At 39.4% G+C, this 21160-nt stretch overlaps 1 protein-coding gene across 1 annotated transcript in view; it reads right to left on the bottom strand.

Moving 5' to 3' along the window:
• The window catches only part of cog6 (component of oligomeric golgi complex 6), a 78035-nt gene that overhangs the window by 10413 nt on the left and 46462 nt on the right, over window positions 1-21160 (bottom strand). Inside the window, exons 13-18 of the mRNA XM_020937699.2 lie at window positions 20753-20870; window positions 18110-18241; window positions 16080-16247; window positions 14281-14388; window positions 6601-6654; window positions 6309-6388 (exon numbers count right to left, since the gene is read on the bottom strand). Of these exons, the coding sequence (XP_020793358.2) occupies window positions 6309-6388; window positions 6601-6654; window positions 14281-14388; window positions 16080-16247; window positions 18110-18241; window positions 20753-20870 (660 nt within the window). The remainder of the gene's footprint in view (window positions 1-6308; window positions 6389-6600; window positions 6655-14280; window positions 14389-16079; window positions 16248-18109; window positions 18242-20752; window positions 20871-21160) is intronic.

The following is a 21160-nucleotide window of genomic DNA, read 5'->3' as shown; positions in this document are numbered from 1 at the left end:
AGAAAAGCTCTCAAAAAGACTTAACTAACAGATAACAGCTGCCTGAATTATCATTGCATTGCATTATTAGTAAATCATTCTCTCATAGTTTACTAATGATTAATAAATGCTCAAATGGTTAGTCCATGAGTAATTAAGTATGAAATAATTATGAGTAACTATTTAGAGCACAGGCAAATTAAGTGCAAGTGCTAATTAAGGTAGTAATTAAGTAGTTACTAAGCGTGAATCATTATTATTTAAGTCTTTGTTCATTATTAATTAAGCCTTTGTTCATGCTTTATTAAGGCTAAATAAGGTGTAGTTATTATAAAGTGTTACCAATTATTGTTACACTCCTATACATCGACCATCTGAGTGTGATATGCATTTTTTCACTTTTATTTAACAGCTCCTTTTACCTTTAGTTCAGCAGAGATTGGCAATTCCTGGTCTGAAATGATCAAAATCATTCTAGTGAAGGTGTACAGAGTTTAAAAACACAGTGGAGCTCTTCCAGTATCACCTCATGACATCACTAGGTGGAAGAAAATAACTCTAAACCTAAATATGCAGGGTTTGTGTGTTAAAAGTGTGAATGAGAAAACAAAACGCAACTCCGGGCGTGTTTTTGAAGAGGAAACAACTTTCAGAAAACAGCGTAACATTTAAATAAATCCTTTTTTGAGACTTCCACGGCGTCCACGTATTCACATCTCTGCAGTGGAGGATGCCGCTCGCTCGCTCGCCCGCCCCCCCTAGACTCCTGCCACGCGAGCTCGCCGTGGGAGGGTTGAGCCTGTGCCACTCTCCCACTCTTCTCTCCATAGATCTAATTGGTCCCCCGCGAGAACAAAATCGGCACAATAGCACACCGCATTAGCTCTGTTTTCCCTCCGCTTTTAAGATGAGACGTGGCGCAGATAGGCAGGTAGGTCGGTCGGTGGTGTTGTTGGTTGGTTGGTGGTTGGTTGGTTGGCGGAGGTGCGTGGCGGAGGTTTGGGGGGGGCGATTCCGGGGAGCGCGAAATGGAGCAGAAGCTAATTAAATGGCGTCCCGGGCAGCATCAGTCCATTAATAGAGAACATTAAGCTGATGTTCAGAGGCAGGCGCCGCTTTCCTGGTACAAACGTGACTCACACAAAGCAGGCCTCAATGTAGACGGAGAGAGAGGGAGGGAGAGAGGGAGAGAGGGATGGAGGGGAGAGAGAGAGGTGAATAGAGAGAGGGGAGGGAGGGGGTAGAGATAGAAGGGGAGATAGATATAGAGAGAGAGAGATGGAAAGAGAAGTTGAGGGAAAGGAGAGGAAAGTTTGGAGAGTGAGAGACAAAGAGAGAGAGAGGGAGAAAAGAGATGAACAGATAAAGGTGAGGGGAGAGAGAAATCGAGAGAGAGAGATGTAGAGGGAAAGGTGGAGAGATAAAAGGTTAGGGAGAGGAGAGAATGAGGGAGACGGAGAGAGAGATGTAGAGAAAAAGATGGGGAGATGAACAGATAAAGGTGAGGAGAGACATAAATAGAGAGAGAGAAACAGAGAGAGAAAGGTGGAGAGATGAACGGAGAAAGGTGGGGAGGGGAAAGAATGAGGGAGATAGAGAGAGAAATTGAGAGCGAGAGATCCAGAGAGAAAGGTGGAGAGATAAAGAGATAAATGGTTAGGGAGAGGAGAGGATGAGGGAGATAGAGAGAGAAAAGAGATGTAGGGAATAAAATGAGGAGAACAAAAAAGATAGGGAGGAGAGGATGAAGGAGAGAGAGATGTAGAGAGAAAGATGGGGAGATGAACATATAAAAGGATAAAAGGTAGGGATAGGAGAGGATGAAGGAGAGAGCGGGAGATGTACAGAGAGATGGGGAGATGAACAGATAAAGGTGAGGAGAGGAAAGAATGAGGGAGAGAGAGATGTAGAGAGAAAGGTGGAGAGATAAAGAGATAAAAGGTTAGGGAAAGGAGAGGATGAGGGAGACAGACAGAAATTGAGAGAGAGAGATGGGGAGAACAAAAACAGTAGGGAGAGCAGAGGATGAAGGAGAGAGATGCAGAGACAAAGATGGGGAGATGAACAGATAAAAGGATAAAAGGTAGGGATAGGAGAGGATGAGGGAGATAGAGAGAGAAATGGACAGAGATGTAGAGAAAAAGATGGGAAGATGAAGAGATAAAGGCAGGGAGAGGAGAGGATGAGAGAGATATATAGAGAGAGATGTAGAAAGAAAGATGGGGAAAACACAAAAGGTAGAGAGAAGAGAGGATGAAGGAGAGAGAGATGTAGAGAGAAAGATGGGAAGATGGAGAGATAAAGGCAGGGACAGAAGAGGACAGGATGAGGGAGATAGAGAGAGAAATTGGGAGAGAGAGAGATGTAGAGAGAAAGATGGGAGATAAACAAATAAAAGGTAGGGAGAGGGGAGGATGAGGGAGATAGAGAGAGAAATAGAGAGAGATGTAGAACATAAGATGGGGAGATAAAGAGATAAAGGCAAGGAGAGGATGAGGGAGATAAAGAGAGAAATTAAGAGAGAGAGAGAAGTAGAGAGAAAGATGGGGAGATAACCAGATAAAGGAAGAGAGTGATAGAGAGGTAGAGAGAATGTTGGAAAGATTAACTGACAGAGGGATGGATGGAGAGCATGGGGTGAAAGAGAGGGAGGAGGGTAGTTGGGGAGATGGACATAGAGAGAAAGAAAAGCTGAGAGAAAGGAGAGAGAGAGGTTGGGAGAGAGAGAGGCAATTTGACTTGGCGACAGACATGTAGAAAGCGATAGAAAGATGGAGAGATGGACAGATCGGGTAGGGAGAAGGTGAGGGAAGAGAGAAATAGAGAGAGGATGAGAGAGAAAGAAAGAGAGAGATATAGAGAGAAACATGAGGAGATAACCGCACAAAGGTAGAGGGAGGGGGTAGAGAGAGAAGGATGTAGAGAGAGGCAGAGAGGGGGGTGCAGGGAAGATGCAGGGAAATAGAGAAAAATAAAAAAAGAGAGGGAGTAGGAGAGAGGTATAGAGGCTAAAAGGCTAATAAGAAGCAGATAAAAGAAGAGAGAGAGATTGAGAGAGGTGAAGAGAGAGAGATGAGGAGGAGATAAACAGGCAGAGGTTAAAAGCATGTGTGTTTTGAGAGCAGGAAAACAAATAGTGAGGAGCAGAGTGGGCGAGTACACACAAAGAGTACACACAGAGTACACACATACTGTACACACATGGAGAGTACACACACAGAGTACACACACAGAGTACACACACAGAGTACACACATGTAGTCTGCATGTAGCTGAGTGCTTAGTTTAGCTGCTAATAGTGACACTAATGAGAGACTGTAAAAGCCAAGTCAACACAAGGTCACACGCTAGAATTACAGAAAATACTCTCAGTATACTTGAAAAGAAAGCCCTGTTCATTTGAATAATCGTTGTAATGTAATGTAATAACCTCACTCAGTAACCTTTTATGAATGAGTTCTATGCAAAACACAAATACCGCCCGTAATGCTCCACATGAGTGACAGGTGGTTTGAACAAATTGACTTTTAGCACCTGAAAATAGCTCATAAGAATGATCCGGGGTGTGCAAAAATGTTGAAATACTGATATATCGTATTGTTTAATGTGATGATACAGATTCAATATCATGGGCTGCTGTATCGATATATCGCCAAGAGTTTTTTTTTGGTATATTTTACTCAATTATTTTGCTACAGAGCTACAGTTTTGTTGCTTGTTTAGAGGAAGGAAACACGTTTAGGCGACATTTTCACTGTTTTGAGGATTAAAATCAGTGTGTTTCATATTCACTTTGTACAGGAAGTGGTTTAACAAAGACTTTTAGTATCACAGCCAAGATTTAAGCCTTTATTTTTATTGAACCGACTTGAATTGATTTGAAATATATTGTATTGAACCGAAAGTGCACTGTATCAAGATATGTATCGCATCGTGGCCTGTGTATCGAGGTATGTATTGTGTCGTGGCCTATTTATCGAGGTATGTATCGTATCGTGGCCTGTGTATCGAGGTATGTATCGTATCGTGGCCTATGTATCGAGGTATGTATCGTATTGTGGCCTGTGTATCGAGGTATGTATCGTATTGTGGCCTGTGTATCAAGATATGTATCGTATGATGCCCTATGTATCGAGGTATGTATCGTATTGTGGCCTGTGTATCGAGGTATGTATCATATCGTGGCCTATATATCGAGGTATGTATCGTATCGTGGCCTATGTATCGAGGTATGTATCGTATTGTGGCCTGTGTATCGAGGTATGTATCATATCGTGGCCTATATATCGAGGTATGTATCGTATCGTGGCCTATGTATCGAGGTATGTAACGTATCATGGCCTGTGTATCAAGATATGTATCGTATCGTGGCCTATGTATCGAGGTATGTATCGTATCGTGGCCTGTGTATCGAGGTATGTATCGTATCGTGGCCTGTGTATCGAGGTATGTATCGCATCGTGGCCTGTGTATCGAGGTATGTATCGTATTATGGCCTATGTATCAAGGTACGTATCGTGGCCTATGTATCGAGGTATGTAACGTATCATGGCCTGTGTATCAAGATATGTATCGTATCGTGGCCTGTGTATCGAGGTATGTATCGTATCGTGGCCTGTGTATCGAGGTATGTATCGCATCGTGGCCTGTGTATCGAGGTATGTATCGTATTATGGCCTATGTATCAAGGTACGTATTATGGCCTATGTATCAAGGTACGTATCGTGGCGTGCGTATCGAGGTATGTATCGTATCGTGGCCTATATATCCAGTATCGTATCGGCAACTTCTAAACAATACCCAGCCCTAATAAAGATACTAACTGAATGAATCGTGATAACAATCGAACTTGAGATCTCTGCTCTAGAAACCATCATTTTTAGTATATCTTTCATGATGATGATGATGATGATCTTTTTTAGTATATTTAGTATATATATTTTAGTATTATGATCTGGTCCAAGAAAGTGTGGAGTGATTGAATAATGTATAAAATTGTAAAGCGACTTTGAGCATCTGGAAAACCATTATACAAAACGAATGCATTATTATAAGTATTACAGTCAGATGTAGAAAGCGTCTAGTGGTGATATGTAAGAATAAAACAGGGCTTTAAAGGTTGTATGGAGGATTTTTTTTGTTTCAAATTGTCAATGATAGCATTATAGAGGTGCAGTAGCCTTGTAATTATGATGACCAAAAAAAAGAGAATAAAAATTCATCAACTCTGGACGTGGTGGGGCTAAACATTTGCCAATAGATAACGACACTGCCTCGTTATCTGTGAGCTGACAGGCTGTCAATCAATCTCCCTACGTTTCTAGCGTAACTGACTTGCCTGCGCGCCGCCGGTACGTGGTTTACGTACGCCTGTCACGCAGTCCACAGACGCAAGCCGCACAGACGCTGTTTACTCCACCAACGCAACAGTTCTTAGCGGCTTTTTTGACCTATATCTTCCTCGCAGTTAGCACAAAGTTTGTTGCAATGGCGACAAGAATCCAGGAGCAGTTAGCCGCAAAAGAAAGTCCGTTTTTGAGATTGCTGAAAGAAGAAGACAATTGGAAAAGCAGCGAAGCCAAACTAAGGTGATTCTTGAAGATTCATTCCAGCGATGGCGCGACTGAAGCAGACGCAGGGTCTAAAGACTGACGCATTGGTCGCCAAATTACTCCTGGACAGGTCACTTCTGCTTATTATGAAAACGTACTTTATTTCCAAGAGCTAGACAAACGTTTTTCAGGACACGAAAGCGATATCCTATGTCTGAAAACGTAATTTTCAAGGCAAAGAAAGAGTCCGCTTGCTGCTGCGTGTTGTAGCTAGTTCATTCGCACTGAATCTCCGGGCAACCTTCTCTGCACCCCTTTCCTGCTCCTGTCCCCGCTGCCCGTTCCGCTCTTCCCCCTGCTCCTCACTTCTCCGGGAACGGAATCTCCGCGCACTGCTCCCCTCTCCTCTCTCTCTCCTCTCTCTCTCCCTGCTCCGCTCTTCTCCCTGCTCCTCACTTCTCGTCCGCGCACGAAATGTCCGCACACCCGCTCCCCCCGCTCCTCACTTCTCCGCCTTGCCTAACCAACACTGTAGTTAGTTGTTTACAAGTCATGTGCAGCGCACCGGCTGTAAACAAACCTGTTTCTGGCGTAAAGAGGAGGCGGGAGGAGGCGTTTCTACGTAGGAGCTGTAGGGGAGGGGGGGTGGTTTCACGCATGCGCAACATTTGAAAAAGGACAAACAGTCGCTGGATTTCTCGTTCCTTGGAAAATCCTCTATACAACCTTTAAGTGTGCACACATAATATCTGAATGTAAAAATAAAGCAGGACTGACTTGATGGCTGCGCTGAGCAGAAAGTTGAGCTGTGGCATCACCAGAGTGTCCGGAGACGACAGGTACCGATCAAACTGGACCTGTGTTACACAACAAGAAAACAGACATGTGACGAAGAAAGCTGCGGTGCTATGGTTTTACCACAACGAGAACATTATTCAAAAGGTAAATAAATAAATAAATACCCCTGAATAGATCATTTTTAGATAGATTTTAGAACTGAATGTGTGTGCTTGAAAAACACCACACAATATTTTTGCACGCATGAAAAGAGACTCGCTGTAAAACTTACCATAGCTGCTTTGACAGATGAGTTGTCCATGCTGGGAAGGAGGGACAGGGGGCCCTAGAAAACAAAGTAATCAGATCTAGCTCAGCAGTGACTCAAAAATATTACATAAAAACTAAATTTAATCTTTTTTACAGCATTAAAGGGCATGGGCCAGACTTATTTTAATCGCAAAAGCAGCTATTTGTGAAAAAAGTGTCCGAATAAATAGTCAAAACATAATAAAATGAATGAAAAATAAAAAACTAAAGTGTATTGATCTCAACTGGACAATCAAAAACCAAAAGTAGGTCACAGGAATGATGTTAGCGTCGACAGAACCTTCCAGATAAGTCACTCCTATCTTTTAATAAAATATGTGAGGCTTTCGTTTGGCCCTAATCACTTTAAACTGTCAGCGAGACTTTCGAGAGCGCCAAAAACAGCTCCAAATGAAATCAGGAGGTGCACGTCCTAGGATGACCCCCCAGGAGAATCTAGGTTACATCATGGTAACTGTCACTCTCAACCTTGAGGCCCCCCCGTAACAAAAGAGGGGCCACCGACTCGGGGCCCCGAAACCGCCTCTGAAGCGGGGCCCTTTGTTCGGCCATGTAGGTCACGCAGATCAACAACTTACACGAGCTAAAAACAGCAGTTAAATGGTGTCTGTTATGTGGATAATGTGGAGGAGGACGACTAATCAGGACCAAATCTGAAGTGTGATTTGGACGGTAGTGAGGCGAGGCGGGCAGAGATTGTGGATAATTCGCCGCTAAACACTGACGCTGGAGGCTCTGCAGAAGCGAAAAAAACTATGACAATGAAAAAGAAAACAAGTGAGGAGTGGAAACTAAAAGCATTGTGGGGAAAGAGATCTAGAAGAGACATCTGGAGACAGTGAGGGACAGGAAGACATTGGAACGAACTGCTCTCCGTCGTGGACGCTCCTGCTCAACCACTGCACCAGACTATAGACGGACAGAGGAGATAATACTCCCTACAACTGTACAACAACTCACTCAATGCACCAGACTACAGAGGAGACAGAGGAGCTTGTTCTCCAACAGACTCCTACAGCTCCACTCAAACAGTGAGAGATACAGGACTACATTCATACTATAATACTCCCTACAACTGTACAGCAACTCATGTTTATACAACAGATAATACTCCCTACAACTGTACAACGACTCATGTTTATACAACAGATAATACTCCCTACAACTGTACAACAACTCACCCTTATGTAACAGATAATACTCCCTACAACTGTACAACAACTCACCCTTATGTAACAGATAATACTCCCTACAACTGTACAACAACTCAACCTTGTGTAGTAAATAATACTCCCTACAGCAGTACAAGTCACCCTTATGTAACAGGTAATACTCCCTACAACAGTACAACAAATATTTTACTATTTATTTTGAATTTATTATTACCATTTATATTCTTTCTCTTTATTATATTTATTGTGATGTGTGTTACTGTGTCCACATAATTCCCCTTGTGGGTCTATAACATTTGTTCAAGTTTAAATCTAAGTCTAAGGAATATTTCTGAAATAGTATATGGAGATGTGAGTCTGGTCATCGGCTCATCTCCTCCTTCAGATATGGGTGTGATTGACAGGTGGATTCTTACCCAATCAGACGAGAGATGAGCATGGTCTGTCCGTATCAAAACAATTATGACAGGAAAACAAAAGAAAAGGATGAAAAACTATCAAAAGGAACTCTCTCAGCTAATTTTAATAACAATAAATACAAATTCAGGGACAAAAACAATTGTCATAGGTTGATTTGGGTAGTTAGCCAAAAAGTTAGACAATTATAAGTGTTAAGAGTTAAGCTCATTCAAAATTGTGTTTGCCAGTTATATTATATTATACAATTTATTGAACAAAAAAGCTACTCTCATTATTCATGGTCCTATATTATGCAAACTTGACTCTTGTGAACTTTAAGTCATGTTATAATGTTGTTATTCCCTCAAAAGCAGACCTGGAGTTGTGTTTTGTTTCATTCACACATTCATAAGTTTGAGTAAACCTTTATTATTAGTCTCTTTAAATCTCTAAAGCTCAAAATGCTCTGTTCCACCTTGTGATGTCATGACGCGGTAGTTTACAAGTGAACAGCTTCTTTTTTACCTTTAATTCAGTAGAGATTGGGAAATTCTGGTGAAAGTGTATGGAGTTTAAAAACACAGTGGGGCACTTCCTGTTGAGTGTTTTTCAGTTTGAGAAAAGAAAAAACTCAGCCTAAATATGCAGGGTTTGTGTGTTAAACATGTGTGAATGAAACAAAACACAACTCCAGGTCTGTTTGTGATGAGGAAACTACATTATAACACATCAGATATGACTGTTATAAAGAAAAGCTCATGACAATTTTATGATTTAAATTTTTTTTAAACTATACCTTCAAACCAGGATTTTTTATTTTTGTATGTATTTCCCTTTATCTTGAATCTAGCGTGACAAAATACACAGTCAAAAGCAAAGAAGTAAGTACCTTTAAGGCAATTAAGCAGCTGTGATTACCTGGATGGCCACATTAGACTCAGCTTAAAGACCTAAATGACCCACATTAAGGGCAGGGTCAGAGCTGCACTTCAGTACTTACACAAGGGTTTATGAAGCGTGCGGACATAACGCAGTATATACAAAGAGACTGGCCTATTCCGATGGGCATTTAAAGCAATTTCAGGTAAGGCACAATTTAATTTTAGGTACTTTATGCAATGGGAAATATGACAAAACGTGTGTGGAAGGGCTAACAGCGGCCTCTGGTGGTGGTAACAGCAATTTGTTAAATCTTGAATTGAGTGTAAAGCTGATTTAAAGATCTTATATTACACAAAATTAAAGCTTGTGAACTTTAAGCCATGTTAATAAAGCTGTTACCTGCTCAAAAACATACCTGGAGTTGTGTTTTGTTTCATTCAGTAATCCTTTATTATTAGTCTTTTCACATCTCCAAAGTACGGTGGCCGGCAAATTCAAAACACTTCTACATTTCACAACACACATTAATGAGTTTGAAAACAAAATCACATTTAGAATACACTTTTACATCTTGAAAACAAATTTACGTTTCATAAAACACATGTGCAATTGAGCAAACAAATTGACAAAATACGAAACTCTTGTACAAGCGCCGAGACGAATTTACATGTGGCAAAAGTGTTTGATGGAAATCTGTCCAAATACGAAAGTCTGAGCGGACTTTTCATCGCCACAGCCAAACTTTTAGCTCAAAGCTCCGAGGGTCATGCAGTTAAAAATGTATTTGACAGTTTTGTAAGTTATGGCCATATTTTAGGTTTACAGTTATGTTAGTAATGATTTCCTAAAGTTAAAAGTGTAATGAGAGCTCTTTCTGAATTGCTTTTCGCTTCTTGCTTGTCGATTGTTGTTTCCGCTTTTTCCCTTTCCGTCAAAAACTTTCCTGTAAATGTGTTTTGGGATGGGGGGGGTTTGTATTTGTGTTTTTGCCACATGTAAATTTGTCTCAGTGCTTGTACAAGAGTTTCGTGTTTTGTAAATTTGTTTGCTCATTGTGTGTTTTATGAAACGTAAATTTGTTTTCAACATGTAAAAAAGTATTGTAAATGTTGTTTTCAAACTTGTTAATGTGTGTTGTGAAATGTAAAAGTGTCAACCACCGTCCCAAAGCTCAAAATGTTCACGTTAACAGCGATCTTTTACTTTTAGTTCAGTAGAGATTGGGAATTCCAGGTCTGAAATTCTCCAAATGATTCTAGTGAAGGTGTATGGCAGGGGTCACCAAACTTTTTTCCTCTGGGGGCCACATTTTCATTCCTGACTGTGATGGGGGCTGGGGTTGAGTCGGCCGTGTAACAGAATTTGAATGACCCTGACGACGCAGATTATATTCTTTAAAAACCACCACACTTTCTTTACATATCAGACAAACTGCACTGACCTTACACTGTCACGCTCATCCACTGTTCTTTTGAAAACTCAGCACTCACAAGTTTTTGTACTTTAACATTTGCTATTCTGTGGTCCTTAACTACTCTGCTAAAAACAAGAACTCCCTGAAACAGCTGGTTAAATGGGCGAGTGAGGTGATTGTCCATCCTCAGAGCCGCCTGGACTCCCTGTACTCAAAACACTTACAGAGGATGTCCTGGAGTATTTTAAAAGACGTGCAACATCCACTAAACTCAGAGTTTCAGCTGCTTCCCTCTGGTCAGACGCTTTTAGTCCCAAGATCTACAACAAATCATTTTAAAAGGCGCTTCGTACCGGCTGCTATCATACTTATGAATAAACTATAATCTATTTATCTATCAATTTCACGTTTGTTTGTCGTTTTTTTTCATACATTTAATATTTATTGTGATTTTAGCCAAGTGTGATGGATGAATTTAACTAATCGTTGATGGCACCAACTCTCTGCACTGGACACTTTATTTTGTGATTGTGTTTTCATAGGTTTTACTGGATATGTCGATGACTGAAATGTGAAATGTGGGACCTGCCTCCCAAATCTACAAACAAATTTATCTACGGGTATGAAAAAAGCAACCTAACCTACCTATATAACTGCACTACAGAATTCTGCGTGTGCGTTGACCGTCACTGATCGATCTCGAGCTTGTCAGGTGACGAAAATTCGGCGGCAAATATAAAGAGGTCATATAATTATTTAAATATAAATACTTCATATAAATATCATTTTTTAATTGAAAAAAAAAATCAACAAAATACAAGATGTCGACATGTTATTATTTGCCAAAAAGTAATCTAAAAAACAACTTTTGAGGACTGCCTCATACGGCGAGTTCAAGTTTTCAGTTTGAGAAAAGAACTCAGCCTAAATATGTTTTTTTTGTGTTTTAAACATGTGTGAAAGAAACAAAACACAACTCCAGGCATGTTTTCGATGAGGAAACATTATAAGATAGATCAGAAAATAGCGGAATATAAGCTCTTTCAAGCAATTACTCAGCTGAGTGCTTGTCCCTCTTCGAAAACTTTCACCAACGATTTTTTTTAGCTAACACATTTCAAGTACTTTCACCTCCGCTAAACTACTCCCTAATAGGTATAATACTAACTCTGCCTTCCGTGTTATTTAAGGACTTAAGAGCCAAGGCCACGCAAAAAGACCGAGAGAAAGTAGTGCCTAAATGACAACGTATGCAGCTTTGGGTGTGGTGTGTCCCGGTATGACCCACAACTCTCATGTGTTAGTTTACGAGAGGAAGGATTCATTGGATATTTCTATAGATTTTTCATTTTAATGGAGACTAATAATAGGTCCCGTCTTTTATTTTTCATTCAGGTAGCTGATAGAAAAGCTGGTGGGTTTTTTGTTCATAAGGTTGCCATGGTGATAGATATTGTAAAAGCATAAGTGGTAGTATAACAATGGCAATAGAAAGGAGGGAGGCGATAGAAAGGTCTGTCTTTTTCTTTTTTTTTTTTTTTACACTGGTGACAAGGCTGAGTTAAGGTAAGCATCAGAAGTTTATCATATCAAAATTAAAAAGTACTTCAAAGTTTGTAAGGTTTAGGGTAGTTAAATATAAAACTTAATTATCTGGAGTTGTGTTTTGTCTCATTCACACAACTTTAACTAAAGATAAACGTATTTATGATTTATTTTGGTAGTATCATTTTTGTTATTCTCTCCTTGGAATACCAGATTGTGAGCATTCATTTAAGCTTTATTCTTAGATTAACTTAATAACTTCATCAAATATCAAGACAGTTCCACTTTCAATTATGCTTTCTAGAGTAGTAAAAAACGTTTTCACTCTTACTTGGGTAGTAGTTTCTTGGACTGCTACATCATACTTCTACTTAAGTAATACTATTTGGAAATAACAGCACTCTGCATAATAATGGTCCAAGAAACTACTAATCAAGTAAGAGTGCTCTTATTAAGTAGAAGTACAATGAAATGGTCCAAGAAACTACTACCTAAGTAAAAATGCTTTGAAGTGGGTCAAAAAACTACCACTCAAGTAATTCTTATTTGGGTAGTAGAGTTACTTGAACTTCTACATGAATATTTTCTATTTCTGCCACTACTTTGTACTTCTATTTGAGCAATACTATTTGGAAGTAACAGCACTTTTACTTGAGGAGTAGTTTAGTTTAGTTTAGTTACTCTTAGTTGAGAGGCAGTGTCTTGGACCACTACTTTGTACTACTATTTGGAAGTAACAGCACTTTTCGTTTGGTAGTAGTTGTCCCCAAACACATTTTACTCATAATTTATTAAAATCTTGCCTTAATTTGTACCTTTACTTCTTACTGTTTGGAAGTAATGGCACTCTTAAATGAATAGCAGCTTTCCCAGATACCTTTTTACTCTTACTTGAGTAGTTTTACTTGGAGTTTTCACATACTCTATGAGGGCTGGCAGGTTAATCAGAATCAAATCAAAATTGCAATTTAAAGGCAAATGAGCAAATCTCAAAAAATGCAGTTTTTAAAGCACCATCATTTTCTAAATACACAACAAAATAATCATGTGTTTAGATCTGTAAAAATGTCTAAATGTGCTTCTTGTATTAGTTTATCACTTCATAATTCAGTCTTTGTCAATTTTTCTGTACGAGTTTAAAATGTGAACTTGGAACATAATCCTATTATTGTTGTTTTTCAGATAACATCACTCAATCTATAGACCAATTATATTTAATACAGACGGGGGCAGTTCAAACTGATACTGTTAAAATGCAGTATTTTGTTGTAAAACAGTAAGTACGTGGTTCAAACCAAGAACAAAAATGATCAGGTTCTGCATTTACCTTTTGGTTATTTCATGGCAAAGTCCAAGGGCGTAGGTTTGCATAGGGACGGTGGGGACATGTCACAACCAATATTTGCCATTTTATTTTAATATACAAAAATATTAATTTATTCTGATATTTTCCCAAACTCATTAGTATTAATTGAACACGTTTTAGTTCACATTTTGTTTATTAGACGTTCTGAGATGTATTCAGTGATATGACGACAGGGTTACTCCTGCCGCTGTTTCATTGGCTGCAACAGAGTGATGTCATTAGTGGAGACAGGAGCCTAAACTGGGGAAGCGGCAGGACAGGACCAGCACCTGAAGATGTGAGCTTGAGCAGACGTGAGTCAAGACGCTGCACGCCAAACTTTGAAAAACTTCTCAAAAGGAACTTACTTGGCTTCATCTTCAATTAAACTTGCCTTATAATGAGTCGCCACGGAAAAAGAGCGACTATCACCACAAGTGCACCTCCCAAACGGAGCTCTACTCGTGCGCTGTTAGCAGCCCGACTCTATTGACAATATTCCATGGAAAAATGTACGGATATTACCTCACAAATATCTCATCACCAACAAGCAAAGGGAAATCTTCTACAAACTTCTACATCGCTGTTATCCGGTAAAGCAACCTACAAGTAATCAGTTGGAGGGGGTTATCTGATAATGTCCCCACCAAAACTGAAACCAAACCTACGCCCTTGGCAAAGTTCAATCTGATTAAGAGGAAAAACTGAGTCTTCCCCCCATCTGGGAGTTTGACCTCATCACATTCTTGAATCTGAAAACCACCAATTAAAACAAAAATCACAAATCTAATCACAATGTTTGTCAAAAATATCTCCTAATCTTTTAGCCCTCCACTTCTCTAATCTCTAATGGTACAAACTGTGTAACATAGTAGCCATAGTAACCTGCTCGGGGCTGTGCTGCTGGACACAGTTGTAGATGTAGCTGAGTCCGGCTCTGGTCAGGACGTAGGACGCCTGCTCGTTGATCAGCGTGTCAAGATGAGCCTCTATCTGCACACAATGGAACAGAATGGAGCAGAATGGAACAGAATGGCCCATGAGAGCAGAGTCGTATGAAAGCCCTATGAAAGCTAATTGTACTGGGTCTTAATGGAGAAGCATTGTGCTACTTCCACGGCTGCTCTTGTGCCGCTCAATTACAAAAGGTGCGCTAAAAATAGGCAGCTAGATGGCGCTTTTCAAACCACAACAATGCATGACGCACTGCTTTGCGAGAGGGAAAATGAAGTCTTTTGGGTAGATTATGGATCTGCATAGAAAGAAAGACAGAATACGGCATATGTGAGACTTTACAATGGCGTGTTTGAGATTTTGACATAGTTTTCAGATAAGAGCTCGCGTAGATGGTAAAGTTGTGGGCAAGAAAGATAGAGTACTAAATTTGTTAAAATATACAAAAAAATCGCTATTATTTGGGTTACAATTCATCATTATATCATCATTATATATCATTATCATTATATAGAAGGATTAATTGTGTACTGTCAAAAATCAAACTATGGTAGTATCTGTAGTAGCAGTAGTAGTAGTAGTATTAGTACTCACTACTTTACATTTATTTGTTTTAGAATGCTGTTACCTGCTCAGAAACATACCAGCAGTTGCGTTTAGTTTCATTCACACATGTTTAAGTAAGCCTTTCTTATTAGTCTGTCTACATCTCCAAAGCTTAAAATACTCTGTTCCACCTTGTGATGTCAGTAGTTTTCAAGCTACTTTTTACCTTTGGTTCAGCAGAGACTGGGAATTCCAAGACTGAAATCATCCAAATGATTCTAGTGAAGGTGTATGGAGTTTAAAACTTACCACACTTACTTACAGAGGTGGAACCAAGTCTTTGTTTTGTAAGTCTCAAGTAAGTCTCAAGTCTTTGACCTCAAGTCCCAAGTCAAATACAGGCAAGTCCAAGTCGAGTCTCAAGTCACTGGCCCATAAATCCAAGTCAAGTCCAAGTCGTCTGCTTTGAGCTTCAAGTCATTTCATGTCTTTAAACCAAAGTACCAAATATATAGCTTAGATTTTTGCAATTTATACAACTTTTAAGATAAATTGTACTTAAAAAAAATCATAGTATATTTATATTTCAGTATTTATAGAGTATATAAGAGTTGTAGAAATTAATTTAGTAAATTTTTCCTTTTTAAATGTCAAAATCTTAGTGTGAATCAATATGGTTAAAATAGAAAGAATTCAGATATAAAAGTGCTTCTCAAGTCCGAGTCAAGTCCCAAGTCACTGACCTTCAAGTTCAAGTCGAGTCCCAAATCTTACTCCATTTTACCAAGTGAAGCCTCAAGTCCTAAAAATAGTGACTCAAGTTTGACTCGAGTCCATGTCACGAGTAACAAGTCCTCACCTCTGCCACTCGACCTCACAAAGTGGAACAGTGTTTTTGAGAGAAGGACTCAGCCTAAATATGCAGGGTTTGTGTGTTAAACATGTGTGAATGAAACCAGGTATGTTTAGATGAGAAAACAACATTATAACAGATCAGAAAATAGTGTAATATTTTAATCAGGTTCGAAATCTGTTAATAATCAGATTTGGAGCGCACATGTAACTGCAGCCACTGTTCACATGACCTTTCAGTAATCTGATAACCCCAGAAATGAGCTAATGACCAGATTTTGGATGAGCATGTGAACACTGCCAGTGAGTAAACAGTAGTACGTGTGTCTGACCTGGAACTCGAGCATCTCCAGCCTCTTGTCGGTGAATTCAAACAGAGCCAGCGTGGTCTTCATGACGTACAGGGAGTTGACCATGTAGGTGGCCATGTCCGCTGTGCCCAGGTTACTGGCAGAGACGGTGCAGAGCTGGAGGAGGGGGTCCAGGATGCACGAGAGCACCTGAGAAGAGGAGGAGGGGAGATTAGAGAAACAAAGACACTGTAGAATTGTTCTATATGCCTATATATATATATATATATATATATATATATATATATATATATGGGTGCGAAAATTTGACCACATCACCCCCATCCTGAAATCCCTTCACTGGCTTCCTATCACACTCAGGATTGAGTATAAGGTCTCCCTCCTCACTCACCAGTGCATCCACGGTCACTCCCCCCAGTACCTTAAGGAACTCCTCACTCCCCAGACCCCCTCACGCACCCTCCGCTCTGCAGCCACTAACACTCTCCAACCCCCCAGAACCAAACTTTGCACCATGGGTGATCGGGCCTTCTCCTCTGCTGCTCCAAGGCTTTGGAATGCACTCCCCGACCATTTGAGAGCCCCACAGTCTATTTCTGCTTTTAAACTAAATCTTAAAACGTACCTTTTTATTAAAGCCTTTTGTTAATTGTATTTTATTCTTGTTTTGATCTTATTAATTCCTGCAATGGTTTTAGCTTGATCCACTGTTTGCTGATGCACTTTTTTACTCATTGTTTTTACCTGTAGCACTTTGAGATTATTTTATGTAAAGTGCAATATAAATAAAATGTATTATTATTATTATTATTATTATTATTATTATTATTATATGATAAACATAAAGGCTAGAATTTTTTTCAGCATTATTGTTTTGTTACCCTCAGTTCCCTAAAGAAAATCAGAACTCAAAAATTGCACTTATATCGCATACTTGAACATAAAAAATGCTTGAAATTTGATAAACGATAAACTTTTGTGCCATTGTTATCATTATTATTAGTTTGTACGATCATAAATGAAAACCAAAATCCATACATTTTTCATCTTTATTACGGTTTACCTTGTATGTTTATAAACGATAAACATTAGTGCCTTCTTTATTTACTATTATTAGTTTGTACGACCATAAACGAAAAGAAAAACATCCTTAAATTTTTCATTCATGTTTTTTTTGTGCGATCATAAATTATAAACTTTGTGCCTACTTTAACATTATTATTAGTTTGTATGACCATAAACGAAAATATATTTCCACATGTATATATGTTATTCTTATGTGTATATATGTATATATGTGTGTATATTCATGCAATGCACATGACAGGTAGGCACTCCAAAAAGGTCCATCATGTCATCATATAAAACAATTCAGGTAGGACACAAGTTTTTTAAACTTCATGCTACTCCCTTTGAGCACCAGGTCCCAAATATGTACATGTACATCCTTGTCTTTGTTATTACCTCCGCCAAGGAGGTTATGTTTTTGCCGGCGTTTGTCTGTTTGTTTGTTTGTTTGTTTGTCTGTTAGCAACATAACTCAAAAAGTTATGGACCGATTTTGATGAAATTTTCAGGATTTGTTGGAAATGTGAAAAGGAAGAACTGATTTCATTTTGGGGGTGATCCGGAAGAAATCCTGGATTCTGGATCACTTTGAAATTTTAGTTAACATTGTGGTAAATGGGGCCAAAAATTTAGTTTCTCAATATGTCGGTTAATTATTGACCAAACCCCATGAAATTTGACTCAGGGATGGACAATGGGATCCTCTTTCATATTCCAAAGGCTGATCCGGATCTGATCCAGAAGACTGATTTTATCGCAATTTATATAAAAAATGGGGGTAGTCCTTGGAGGAGGTCTGCGCTCTCTGAGTGCTTTTCTAGTTGTTGTTGATTTTTGTTGTACCTTGCTCAAATAAATAAAATGAATGAATGAAAAATATATCACCTCATATTAATTTACACAAAGTACCTTCATGATGTCATTCATGTATTTTGATAATACACAAAAGATAAATATAGGAACCTTATTTTTCCTTAACGTACCTGAGCGAAGTCAGCCTGGCGAGCATCCAGAGGCACCACAGAAGAGTCGTGTGAGGCCAGCACCTCTCTGAGCAGAGAAAGGGTCTGTGTGAGGGACGCAGTGGGTCCCAGGTCTGCAGGGGGCAGCTCCACCTGCACACACACACACACACACACACACACACACACTTGAATACTGAACCATGACACAGGAACAACTGTTTGGTAAAAGAAAAGCCTAGAAAATCTATTAAAATACAATAAATAAATATAATTCCTGCATTTTAGAGCCACTTCCACTTTTATTTGACTTTTTAATTTCAAAACGTGAGCTCAGAATTGCCACAGGAGAGATATCTGATAAAGAGCAGTCCTCCTTGGCCCTCTGTGGAGAGCTTCGTAATGAAGGAGCTCTTGATTTCCAGGCCCTGAACACAGCCCTGAGCCGTGCCTCCTCCGAGAGCCTAATGGACACAATTATGAGAGGCCTGTGTTCCTGGGATTAGAGGAATAGAGCGTGAAACCCACAGGAGCTCTGATCTGATTAACATTGATCTGAGAGATAATCTGTGGAACTGCTATTGATCAGGACACTGCCAGGCGCTCTGGGGAGGAGAGCTGCTCGTGTCCGCCTTTATTTGGAGGACAATTTAAGCTCCTGTGTTTTTAGCATGGGGCTCATTTATGCTGCGGTAGAAAGTGAAGTGTGCAAATATAGACACATTTAAATAATGAGAAAAGGGAGGATTTGACTTACTTTTGACTTACTTTTGTAACTTCTGACAAATAACACATTTAAATCACTATGTTACCATTTATTGTTATTGTATGATGTATATATTTTGATATACTATACTACTGCACATCACATCAGGTTTGTCAAGTTGTTGTGTACAGTTTTATATCATTTTAAAAATATATTTATGGAAAACTGTCATGTGGGATCATGGTCTATGGAAGGAGCATTGCGCAGAATCTTACAACTAAATAATAATAATACATCGGACTTATACAGCGCTTTCTTGGACACTCAAAGATGCTTTACAAACAAATAAGAAGTGACAAATAAATGGAAATGTAAGGAGGGTTTGAATGGGACTTGGGAGAGATCGTTAAATTATAAAATGGATGGATGACATGACACTTAAACCACTTTAGGCATGTTTTTGATGAGGGAATAACATAACATCGTAGAAAAGCTAAAAAAATATAATCTTAATAAACTATGTGTTCATTACGAATTATGTCTTTATTCATGTGTTATTAAAACCAATCACAAGGTAGACAGTATAAACTGGTACGAAGTAATATTTATAAAATTCAAATAATCATAATTACGGATGTAACAATAACCAAAATATCGTGATATTGTATCTTCAGAGTTCTCACAATCAAACTTCTCGTGGGCCATCACAATATATCAAATTACAAGTCTCTTCAATTAAGAGTTATGGTGCAGCAATACATGCATCACAAATTTCGGACTTCCAGTCATTACGCAATTCATACTGGGAAGGATCCTCAGAAAAATTTAGCATCAAACCTCCTTGTTTGAGTTCCCAGTGGGATGAATCTATTGCCAAATTTTGAACCATATCACTTTTGTTTCTGGTTCTGATATTGTCATGTTTTAGTTTTGGGATTCGGACATCGTAATTGTGTGGTTGTTGGAAGTTCTAACAGCGATAAATGGCTCAAAAAATGAGCTTCGGAAGGTTGCGAACTCCATAAATGCAAAAGGGAATCAGATCTGTGTGACTGCAAACCTCCATTCAAACTGTTTCCCTTCCCAACGGAATTGAAAAATAGTGAAAAGCGAAGGCGATGGGCAGGATTGATACACAGGAAGGACAAAAACCTTTGGCTGCCTAAGAAATCATCCTGAGTTTGCAGCGAACATTTTATATATGGAGCACCAACAAAGCAAAATGCTGTTTGTTAAGCGAGAGGTACAGAAGACAAACAGGCTGAGCTCGCATTTTTTTGTTCTTGTGGCTTTACAGCAACATCACATCTTGGTCGCTTTGCAGTGGAAGGTGTTTCTTGGTGAACAGTTGGTGCCTTTCGCTTTGGCCTTCGTAACCAAGGTTGAGTGAGGGATTGCGATTTTGCTTTGACGGCCCTTCACATGCAAAATCGCAGTTATGAAGTTCGCAAACACATTTCTCGAGCTGTTTTCTGCTGTTAGGACATCCAACAACCACATAATTACGATGTCCGAATCCCAAAACTAAAGAATGACAATATCAGAACTAGAAACAAACGCGATATAGTTCAAAAGACTCGAAAAGATCGGCTTTGTCAACAGACGCGTCCCACTGGGAAAACAAACATGGAGGTTTGATGCTCACTTTTTCAGAAAATCCTTCCCAGTATGCATTGCGCAATGACCGGAAGTCTGAAATTCGTGATGCATGTATACTTTTGTTAGCCTCCACAAAATATCACAATAAATATACTGTGAGATGTATATCGTGAAAACATCGTACCAGGAGATTTGGATATTGTTACATTCCTAATCGTGAGCTTTCCCATGATATCACAATAAATATCGTACCGTGAGAGTCATACCGTGATGATATCGTATTGTGAGACTTGGATACCGTTACACCCCTAATCATTATACATATACTTTCGCTATAGTACCACTAGCACATACAGTACCTTGTCCATGAGCCTGCTGGCGTGTAGGCTGAGGCTGTTGAAGAACATCTTTTTGCTGAGAATGTGCATCTCGTCCATGGTCATGAGCAGAGAGGCCACGCTGGTCCCAATGATGGAGCTGCACAGACACAGGCCATAGTCAACACGGAGCGCACTTATCGCTAATGTGCCACTGAAATAGAAGCAATATCCCACTGTATCTCAGCCAGGAACAAATACGAATGAGCTCCACTTTGAGTCATTAAATAAACAGGGGACCAGAGATGCATTTGACAGGATTTATAAATGTTAGTGGTTATTAAATGTATAGAGTTTTACAGCCTTCTTTTCATTTTCCTATAGCCTCAGTGAATTACCTCCTAATAGGGCTGTAGCATTAAAGGTCTTATATTACACAAAATGGATTGC

The sequence above is a fragment of the Boleophthalmus pectinirostris genome, unplaced genomic scaffold (assembly GCF_026225935.1).
Source record: "Boleophthalmus pectinirostris isolate CB_2022bp ecotype Guang Dong unplaced genomic scaffold, ASM2622593v1 HiC_scaffold_9, whole genome shotgun sequence".
NCBI classification, from domain to species: Eukaryota; Metazoa; Chordata; class Actinopteri; order Gobiiformes; family Gobiidae; genus Boleophthalmus; species Boleophthalmus pectinirostris.
The sequence above is the reverse complement of the archived record's forward strand: the minus strand, read 5'-3'. Positions and strand labels throughout refer to the sequence as shown.